The sequence below is a fragment of the Tarenaya hassleriana genome, unplaced genomic scaffold, assembly GCF_000463585.1.
Source record: "Tarenaya hassleriana unplaced genomic scaffold, ASM46358v1 Cleome6, whole genome shotgun sequence".
In the NCBI taxonomy this organism is placed as follows: Eukaryota; Viridiplantae; Streptophyta; class Magnoliopsida; order Brassicales; family Cleomaceae; genus Tarenaya; species Tarenaya hassleriana.
In genome coordinates this window covers 4,839,521-4,850,179 of record NW_010968505.1, presented here as the reverse complement: position 1 = coordinate 4,850,179, position 10,659 = coordinate 4,839,521, and the positions used below count along the sequence as shown (strand labels likewise).

Genomic DNA, 10,659 nt, shown 5'->3' with positions numbered 1-10,659 from the left:
CTTATCCGAAATTGCAATTGACAAGAAGATCTCTTTTAGATTTATTTTCTCATATTTTTGCATATAGTCTTTTTAATACAAATTTAATTGTTTGTTCTTTCTTTTAATTTGATTCTCATAAAATAGCAAAAAAAAAAAAAAAAATCTTTCTTTGTTGTCTTTTATATTCTATTTTCCTATTGAATTTAGAACGATCTAAAGTATATATTATAAAAATGATGGTTTAGATTTGGTTTGGATCTACGATTTATGATTACAAATTATGATTCAACATTTTTACGTGTTTTTAGTTTAAGCATTTTGAATATAGATTGATGTTCTAACATAATGCAGAATCAATTATAAAAGATATTCCAAGATAATAGTTATCATACTATCATATATATATATATATACACATATATTAAAGAGATTAATTTTGAAAATTATGTTAGTTTTTTGGAAAAAAATAATAAAAAGACTAATTAAAAAAGCTCTAATAATGTTTAGCTTGTTTGTTGTTAAATATAATATAGTTTGCATAATTATTCAATACACCTGTATATATATATATATATATAAATGCATTTAATAGTATACAGCAATTGTTCTTCTAAACAAATATCGTAGTCATGGCAAAAAGACAAATTACTTCACTTTATTAGTATTTTTTGGCACTATTTATATATAATTTTTTTAAATATTATTATCATTATGCTTTATTGTTTCCATTAATTATTGGTAGCAGCACATTTTTTCTGAAATGAAATTGGATTAGGAAATCCAGTGGGTGCCAACGATGATTTTTAATTGTTTTGGGGACCAATCTATAAATAAAAAAATCTTATAGACGCAATTTAAAAATGAAGAAATGTTTGGTCCTTGGAATGGGTCTGTCCTCGCACTCAAAGCGCCGCGGATGCGGATCTCTAATTCTCTCTCTCTCTCTCTCTCTCTGCACTCAAAGCGCCGCGGATGCGGATCTCTAATTCTCTCTCTCTCTCTCTCTCTCTCTCTCTCTCTCACACACACACACACACACACACACACACATATACATATAATATATGTGTGTGTAAGCGCAACAAATACGTTAGCTTTCACAAAGGCATTAGACATTGTTGCAAAACGTACAAAAGGAAAGGAGAAAAATAAAGAATCGATGGATCATGGTCCTTATCATATTAAACCCTACAAAGTGGAAAAGAGACAAATGCAAAAGACATCTCACAAAAGAGTACACATATATTTACATCCAAACTCCAAAACACTACAACGATTATCACCATCCCCTCCTTTCTAGCCTCTCCTCTCCCACACATTCATCTCTCTTTTGTGGGGGTTATATTCACTACTCTCACACCTCTGCAATCCTCGGGTTTCCTAACGATTTTTTTCGACATACAAGACTCGGGGTATGACGAATCTCTTACCGAGTAATTTTCTTTCCGTGTTTGACGTTCATTTACTTAGCATCTGCCTCAGAGAAACAAAGAGATGGCGAGGGGAGTAATACGTGTGCTTCGTCGCAAAAACAAAGATGGGGAGTGTTTCAATGGCAGAGTGCTTCTCCATAGGCTACCCACTGCTTAAAGCTGTCGGAGAAATCCTCCCGAATCTTTGCGTGGACGGACAGGTCGGTTCCTATTGGTTCCTTGCCCTATGGAAAGGAAGAAGAAAAAATCATTGCGGGTCAAAGTTAGCCACGGTAAGTAGAGTGGTTTCGTACTAGTTCCATTGCTTTGGTTAGTAGTTCTATGCTTCATAAGCACATAAAGGGTATATAACAACCCAACTAGTTTTACCCGCAGGTACCCAAGAACTGTCTCCAGTACCTGACCAAACAGATCCGAAATCGAGTAATATCTCATGAGATCTGAGATGTACGAATTCGAGTTCAGTAATCCGAAAATCTCGCCCTAATTGTAACATATTAACCAGACTAAGATTAGAGGACTATGACTAATCTTGGACAATCACCAAAGAGAAATCAATAAAAGGAGCACGCTTTGTGAAATGATATCACGCAATTAGTGTACAAGACGACTTGGCGAGAAATAGGAGAGGGTACTGACCTTCCTGCTGCTTGGTCCACATTCACATGAAGGTGGCGTCGATTGTCCGATTCCTCCATTGATGATGTTCTCCGACGACGACATCTCAGCAGTTGAATATCCCGTAAGCGTCGGCAGCCTGCTGAAAGATACAAAAACTATATAGTACTTTTATCTTTTTTTCTCCACGATAATTGCAGGACCAGCAGATTCACCTCAGCTAGCTCCACCCGAGAAACAAATTTTAAATCACTCTTTAAAGCACAAAAAGGTTACCTGTCAAATAGATCATTCTCCAATAGACTTTCAGAGGAAGAAAGTCGTTCGATATCAACAAAGTTCGAGACACTACACAGGTCTTCCTGTTCCGACAAGTAACCAGGATCACTACCAAGATGTTGAACCTTCTGCACATCTCCAAAGAGCTGCCTTCTAGGCATTGATGGTGTACACCTACATATTATTAACACCCACAAAAGAGACGAGGGTTGAAAGTATTAGCTTGCTTAGTAGTTCTTTCATGATGCAGTGACATATAACCGAACCGACTCATGAATTCACTAGCCTCATACTTTCAACGGGATTGACAAGAATTACTAAGCTGTGTCCAGCAAAAAACTAAAACAGAATAAAAATTGTCCCAAGTACTTCCAGACTGAACATTTCATTTGCATCGAACCATGTGAACCAAGAGAAGGAGAGAGAATTGCTCCTGCAAGAGGCCACACATAAGAAAGAAGGTGATATGAACGAACCTTGATAATGCTACGTCTTCAGAAGTTGATATATCAGGTGATGACTCTGAAAGAATATGGGATACTCCTCGTGATGGCTCGGAAAAAACTTTATGTGAAATGCTTTCATGCTTGCTACTCATGGCTGACATCGGTGTTCGACTTTCATTGAGAATATTGCCATCTGATAAGCATCGCTTCACATGAAACCTAAAACATAAAAACTAAGAGCTGAGATACTAGATTTAAACTATGGTTAATAAATGAAAAAGATAGACAGATTAACTGATTAAGTTGAAGAATACTTCACTACTTTTACCAGACACAAAACTTGCAAGACCAAATTAAACTTTAGTATCCACGAGCAACAAAACACCTAGTTTCCCATGACTCCGTTTGTCTTGATAAAGAAAACCAAAAACCGTATACCTCCACTTCGCTAAGTGAGTTGAAGATGCCACCAAAAGAGAAAGAAACAAAAACTGCACTAGCTAAAACTGCATTTACCGTTTGAATATTTTTATAGAAGCAATACTGAAGTCATGGTAGATAATGACATTTTAGAGTAATTATGTCGAAAGATGTGAAACATATTCGTTTAGATCTCTGGTAGCAGGCACAAAACAAGGCTTACAATATTACTAGATGTTACAGAATGCTTGATTATCAGAGAATACAAACATGCCAAAATGGGAAACTAGAAAACATTGGTGAAGGATGAACATCAAGCACTAAAGACAAATAACTCGCACCAGAAAATTCTATAAGCTAATGCGGAGAATATCTGAAATCCGAGTTTTGAAGTTTCAGAAACCTACCTCTCATCTTCATCTGCACTCATCTCCCCATTTCGACCATTAGGGCGAGAATCTGAACGCAACTCCCAGATTGCTGGTCTACCCTGCTCAGGCTGGAAATTGCCCAAAAATCTGCATATAGGACGCTAACAAAAGTTCAAAACGGTTTTCTACTACAGCCACAAAGACGGAGAAGAAAAATTCTAAGCTCCCTCATTCTTGATAGAAATTAACACCAATGGGGAAAGTGAGAGATCAGCTTACAAATTAATGGCATCTTGTTTGTCCGCATCCATGTATGCATTATTATAGTACCGTTGTAGAGTTCTGAAGAACTCCTGTGATTGAGTTGCTGCTCTCCATTGGCCTCTCCTCTCAGAGAAAACCTACCGCATGCCAGAAATTCTAGGAATCAACAAAATAAATCTACAAAAGTACAAAGTAATAGGTACAATGGCAACTCATGTCCATCAGACTCAAAGCATCTTCCAACATAAGAACTAAACTATTGAAATATGGACTCTCATTAAGAAAAAGATAGCACATAAATGACGACCAGAAAGTCTTGTAACTGGATTTTTACAGCATCGAGAATCAGATAATTGACTTGGAACAGTTCCACCATATCAAAGAATTCAAGTCTGGCTAACAGCATTTCAAAAGATATTGCAAACAAGAGGATCAAGAAGTTATAAGATCTTCAGTGCTACCCAGTCATGTATAACTTTCTGTAGACCACGGTATAAGACAATAACGATGCATGTTGCTCGGCAAGTATCACCCTTGAATAGGCCCAAATAAAACAGATCAGCAATTAACAAGCATGGAGTATCTGTACTACCTGAAATCAGGATCTAAGCTTTGCACATGTGTGCTCTCTTATATTTGTCACGAGTTTACCTTGCTTTAACAAAAACCAGACTAATGATTTTACTTTTAAATTATAGTAAACCCTAATGTGATCAGATGTGCAAATGTAAAAAGAAATGCAATATGTTTTCCTTGGAGCTAAGAACTGTGCTCGCGCACATGGAACCAGTCATGCACCACTGTCCCATAAAATCAGATGGGATGCATTTTGCACAGAATGTACTGCTAGAACTTAGAATCAACTTACAATTTCTTACAAGAGACACCACATAGACAGTCTTCTCTGAACACATAAGGATTTCCAGTGTGCGAGAGTGAACCAATATATATATATATATATATATATATATATATATAATAATAATAATAATAATTCAACTTTTGCATTAGGTTAAAAGTAGAAACATATTGGGGCTACCTTGTTGTGAGCAGCAGATCCACCATACTGATGAGCTAGTGTGTCTCCCATTCTCTCATAAAACCCCATCAAAACAATAGCCAAAGGATCATCAAGTTCTATTGCCGGGGCATCTCTGATCCCTAAAATAAGGAGCTGTTGTCCAAGAGCAGCCCAACCATATGCATACTGTGCAACATTTGTACGATCAAGGCAATCTATGCAATTGGTCCTCAGCACACCCTTCTGAAACCTGGGTGGCTTGATATCACAATTGCCATTGGCAATATTCTTACTTCTGCTAGTATTCTTCTCTGGAATGTCACAGCCACCGTTATCATCATCAGAACTATTTTGGGGAGACAGATTCTCAGTGTCAGCACTGCAATTTTAAAAGCATCACTACTGTAAGCATTGTTTATTAGACAGCCTTGGAAAGTCAAAGGTTGCTTATACAGGTATTTTGATCGCAGCCTTTTCTACTACACCACAGTCCAATGCTAACCCACATTTGTCATAAACTATGGATGGTCAATCACGGCCAACAAGTCACTCTCATTTACAAGCCTACATCTATAAAAGATTTCTAAAACAAAGAAAGAAGAATCACCCAATTATTCTTGTATCAACAGGGTCCATATTAACAGAGAAGCATAGGACAACTGAACAGACACCACAATTATGCTGGGAAGATTTTCTCACCATTTATAGGCAAAGCATTTACAGGAACTCAAGAAAAAAAGGCTTACTCAGATGACGACAAGCTCATATAGCCCTCAAGCTTCATTGTTGGCGTAACTTGACAGTAAAAGAACCCTGTTAGCATCAAAGCATATGCAGCTACTTTGCCAAGAAGTGCCAACACATTCGTTGTTTTGCTGGGAGATAGAAAAACAAAAATGCAAATGATTTGCATCTTCAATATCTTAGATTTCATTTTTTAAAAAAATGTAGCAGCTGGAAAACAAATAGAAAAGTTATGAGATAGATACCTCTGAAAATGCTTGTGCAGGTCCCAGTGAAGGAACCTTAGACGGGTTTCTTCAGATAAATCCTTATTTATAAAGTCAATTGCATTTGCAAATTCAGCCCGGAGGATTGACTCCCTTGGTCTCTTCTCTTTCGTCTAATGATTTAGAAAAATAAGAGAAAGGCTATCAATCAAAATCTTATGTGCCAGATGATGGATCATTTAGCAAGGTTTCAAGAGCAAAATAATAAGAAAGAGCTGGACTAAGCAACTCACCTTGATCAAATTCAGAATGATGATGGAGTTTCCATATCGCTCCACAAGGTTTTGAAAGTGAAGTCTAGTTGCATCATAGTTTGGGTCCTTTTTTGACACTGTTAAGACATTAATTAGTTAAAATGCAATTAATATACATACGTGTGCAAAAGAAAAGGATGCAGATATTTTTAATAAAAAGCACAGGTACTTACAAACTATATCTGGCTTAAGGTTCAACCGTGAGGTCTCTTGTGACCAAAATAAAGGAATTGAGCCTCGATTCTGTACAACAGAACTAATGTGCATGGGACTGCCTTCGGCAACATCCTCAGACACTATCTGCTCTGTCTCGACATCATTAGCAACATTGCCATTTTCATTTACACCTCGTTTCAAGTACCTAATGTTAAAAGAAGTTGAGGAGAACAAAATGAAAATTACTTTCTTAGATAGGGCTAGATCTAGTACAGAAGCATAATTCACATCTCATAGTGTTGAAATGAACACGAAGATAGACAGCAGCACAAAATGCTTTGGCAAAAAATCTAGATACGTTGAATTCTTACAGGTTTATTTGCATGGACTACACGTTTCCCTTTTTAGGCTTAGAATGTGGCATATTTTTATAGTCATGTTGGTATGGAACCTAAAATGTAACCGGAGAGTGAAGATGAATTAGTTACCTCGTCCCAGCATTATGACGTGAACGCCTAGCTATAAGAGTAAGTTTGAAATTCCGTTCAGATTCAGAAAGAGTGACCTGTAAACACGGGTTCTATCAGTACCTCTTTTTGGAAACATTATCAAGGGGCAACATCCAAGGTATTGAAAATTAAAAAGGCCACTATATAATAACCAGATATATCTGAATTACCAACTACAAACTGTATCGTTACTAAAAAAAGCAGTTAAGTTTGCTTCCAGGCCTTATTGACGCAACAAAGTGATATTAACACCACACTACACTTCCTATATAACAGACAGTTGTTAACAGTATATGTTAAGCAAACTAGCAACCTGAAAAATAAATGGTCTAAAATAAAAAGAGGTACCTATTCTAGTTTTTTGGATAAGATAATTTCTCTTACAGCAATCATCTACAGAAAGGCATACCAATGCTCACCTGCTTAAAGAAGCCATACACTAATGCTACAGTCCATAGGGTATTTTTAAGATGATTACGGATACCCCGAGTCAAGAACTCATTCCACACAAACATTTTTTCATAGAGAACATGTCCAGTCTCATAGTCACATATATTCTTCTGGAGACTGCGCATTATATTGTAAGAATAACTAAAAAAGAAGTCCTTTGTAAGTTCCACCATGCACAGGAGTTTCTTGTATCTGTTTTATCAATGAAAACAAAAAGGTTAGATGAGTTCAGTTCACACAAACATGGACAGGTCAATTTAATTAAAGAATTTAACTTTATCATGGAGATATAGAAATGAAGCAATAGCCTAGAAGCAGAAAACAACATCACAACAAAGGAGAGATGAAAAAACCTGTTCTCGTCTCTTGAATTTACAAAGTTGCACGGCACACTGGAGTTTTGCAGTGTAATTATCTCACTCTTTGAGACTGCATAGACACTATGTCCACAAATTGCACCTATCTTTCTTCTTTCAGTGATAAGCAGCATGTAGTAGGGACCTAAAAACTTTATGAACCCTGTGAGACCATACAAGGTGAAAAAGTGAGAAAGACCTTGAAATTAACAGTCACTAACTCTCATGTACAAGAAATTCAGATAAAAAGACTTACCGATAATGCCATAACAAACAGTAACAAGTTTCAGTCCACCTGTGACCTTGTTTCCTTCATGTATCCGTTTTAGTAACTCGTAGCATTCTCTTTTTGTATAAGCAGTGGAATCCTCACTAATGCTAAGCTCAGAAGGGTCCAGCCGGTCTATCTTTAATACTCTATACACTCCACTGCCATCCCAACCGATCATGTAGAAGTTCTGAAAAAAGAAGATACCATTAACGGCAAACATGTTGGTCAATCTACTAAAAATCCTTCCGGGTATTGGCATACTAACAGGTTTAAAAGAGATTTGAGAACCATTGAAACTGAAACCACTCTCAAACTACCGAGAGACAGACAGTTCAATACTAATTTCTACAACAACACCAACTCGAACCGCATCCAGATTACCTTCAAAGATCCAAAATTTTCAACATCAAAAACATCAACGTGACAGTCACGAAGAAACAAAGAAAAACAATCGAATTGCAGTAAGAGAAAATCCAAAGTTGAAGTTTAATTTACCGATTGAGTTTCGAAGAGCTTGAATTCCTGCATAGAGTAACGAGGAGCCGGCGATCCATAGGAACCCAAGCTTTCATTCTCCGGCGATGGCGTTGAAGCCATTGCTAACACGCAAATGCTCGTTGCTCTCGTCACCGATCTCCGACCTCCAGATCTCCCCCGAGCCGCTGGCTCAGGGAAATTCTCGCCGGAGCATTCAAAGGTTCCCGAATTCCGGAACGCAAAGTTCCCCGAATGAAAATTCCGGATTCGCAAGCAACCAAATCAACACAATCCAAAAGCTAATCAGACCTCCACAAACAACAACGACAACGAAAATCCAAAAGTCAGAGCCGTGGCTTGGTCAAGACTAACACGAATCTCTTTCCCGAGATCCGCACCCCGCCGTCCAGAAGAATCGAGCAACCTAAAAACAATCTCCAGAACCAAAGAAACAAATACAGATTCTCCGCCGATTCTGCAATCAAAGAAATGCGGCGAAAACCAAAAAAGGGAATAAGCAACTAAACAGAATCAATCAAAGAGGAACAGATCAGGTAATCACCATTCCGAAAGCTAAAATCATCATCGAACGAAGCTCAGATTACCGGGACCAGAAGAACAAGAAACGAAACAAGATTCGGCAGGCGAATCAGAGATGCAGAATTCCCCTGCTTTCTCCGAGATTTTTTCAAACTGGAAAGTTTAAATGGCGAAGAAGATCGAGCAGAGAGAAAGATTTCGGAGATTCGAGAAAGGAAATAGAGAGAGAAAATATGGTATGTTAAGTTTCAGCTGTTTTCTTTGTTATAGAGAGAGAGAGAAAAAGATCGAGAAGAAAGCGCTGATCAAAACCACAATTTTCTCATTATTATATTTTATATATTTTTCGAAATTGTATTTATATAATTTTATAATAATTGAAATCCACAGCTGTCTGTCTGATACTTCAATGAGATCATCAGCTTTTGCTCTTTTAACATTTTAATATTTCACTTTCCTCTAGATTTTTTTTTATACATTCGTTTTAAGATAATAACAGTGAACATAAATTTAGAACAGTCTTATGAAATCAAAATAGAAAGCATTACAATTAATATGATTGTTTAATATATTTATTATTATTTTAAATAAAAACATAGGATGTAATTGATACCCACCAAAACAAATCTTGAGTTTCCCAATGATTTCTTCGTTGACCTTTTTTTTTGGTTATTGCCACATACTTGCCCATGTGTGTTATGGGTAAGCCATGGTTCCAATCAATAAAGGGTATTAATGTAATTAATATAAATTACCTGCTTGATTCGAAAATATGTATCCTAATAATTCGACCGTTTCTTATTTCAATAATGTATGAGACTGAATGAATGGTCGAAGAAAACATCATGTAATATATCCTCTCATATTTTGTATTGAATAAATTATTTTAGACCAAATCGTATTAAAAATTTAACCCACCGAAACGAAAATTTGATATTTCAAAGACAATTAGTCAATGTCTAATAATTCTGCTTTCCATGGAATTAATCAGTTAGAATTTGAATTTAATTTTTGCTTAACAGAGAGATCTCTACATAATTTATAGATTATAATATACCATTTTAGATGTTTAAAAAATATCTTATCTTGAAAATGATGATGGAAAAAAATAATAACTAGATTTTGTAACACTGACTGACATATGTGTTTATTGGTTAAATTATTATATCGGTCAAGTCAATGAGATACGAAATATTCAAATATAAACGTTGACAGCTTTTTTTTATATATATATGAAAAGCAATTTAAACAAAAATTAAATTTATTCGATAGATAGACTTTTCAAAAAAAAAAAAGCCTAATTACGTATGAAATCTAAGAAGCAGGAAGCCACGTGGCTTAATCACGGTATCTGAGTCTGACTAAACCAATTTTAAATCTCTACATGCTTTGCTTGACAATAATATTTGGCCAAACTAAGTAATCGTATCAAAAACCGACCCAAATATGATATACATTATTTTATTTTAATTCGAATTTGATATAAAAATTTATTGAATTTAAATATTTAAATAAATTAATACAAATTATAAGAATCCAATTAGAATAAAATACTAAAAAATCAATTTAAAATAATTGTAATTAATAAAAAACAATGAATACTAGAGAGCCGAATATCATAATAACCAAAACAAATATGAAAATTTCTTTGAAAAATAGATATTTTTAATCGATAAAAACCGAATATAGAACCGAAATCGAATCGTATCTAATATAAAAACCGAACGGTTAACCCCAAAAATAACTAAACCGGACCGAAAATGTTAAGATTCTAAACTCAACTCACAAACAAAGAAGAGCGG

General features: G+C 35.7%; 1 protein-coding gene across 4 annotated transcripts; it reads right to left on the bottom strand.

The window, feature by feature from the left end:
* Positions 1–1,106: 1,106 nt before the first annotated feature.
* Positions 1,107–9,149, bottom strand: LOC104799605 (phosphoinositide phosphatase SAC3-like). 4 transcript variants are annotated; one of them, XM_010522213.2, is made up of 17 exons: positions 8,880–9,148; positions 8,336–8,792; positions 7,826–8,027; positions 7,567–7,732; positions 7,183–7,405; positions 6,743–6,819; positions 6,272–6,459; positions 6,078–6,175; positions 5,824–5,957; positions 5,581–5,709; positions 4,853–5,213; positions 3,829–3,950; positions 3,586–3,696; positions 2,789–2,977; positions 2,310–2,486; positions 2,055–2,175; positions 1,107–1,639 (listed from the first exon to the last, which is right to left on the bottom strand). In XM_010522213.2, exons 2-17 carry the CDS (start codon positions 8,435–8,437, stop codon positions 1,532–1,534), a joined length of 2,508 nt encoding a protein of 835 aa, XP_010520515.1. In that variant the 5' UTR covers positions 8,438–8,792; positions 8,880–9,148; the 3' UTR covers positions 1,107–1,531. The 4 variants fall into 4 exon arrangements, with proteins under 4 accessions (XP_010520515.1, XP_010520514.1, XP_010520516.1 ...); XM_010522212.2 differs by having other exon boundaries at positions 8,923–9,148; XM_010522214.2 differs by having other exon boundaries at positions 1,532–1,639; positions 2,055–2,172; positions 8,923–9,149.
* Between the last annotated feature and the right edge of the window lie 1,510 nt (positions 9,150–10,659).

Excerpts from the sequence above, each read along its gene's own strand:
- LOC104799605 (XM_010522213.2), bottom strand. The coding sequence starts at position 8,437 with ATGGCTTCAACGCCATCGCCGGAGAATGAAAGCTTGGGTTCCTATGGA. Across the intron at positions 7,733-7,825 it reads TGTTTGTTATGGCATTATCG|GGTTCATAAAGTTTTTAGGT; the intron begins GTAAGTCTTTTT and ends ATGGTCTCACAG. Across the intron at positions 2,176-2,309 it reads GAGAATGATCTATTTGACAG|CAGGCTGCCGACGCTTACGG; the intron begins GTAACCTTTTTG and ends TGTATCTTTCAG.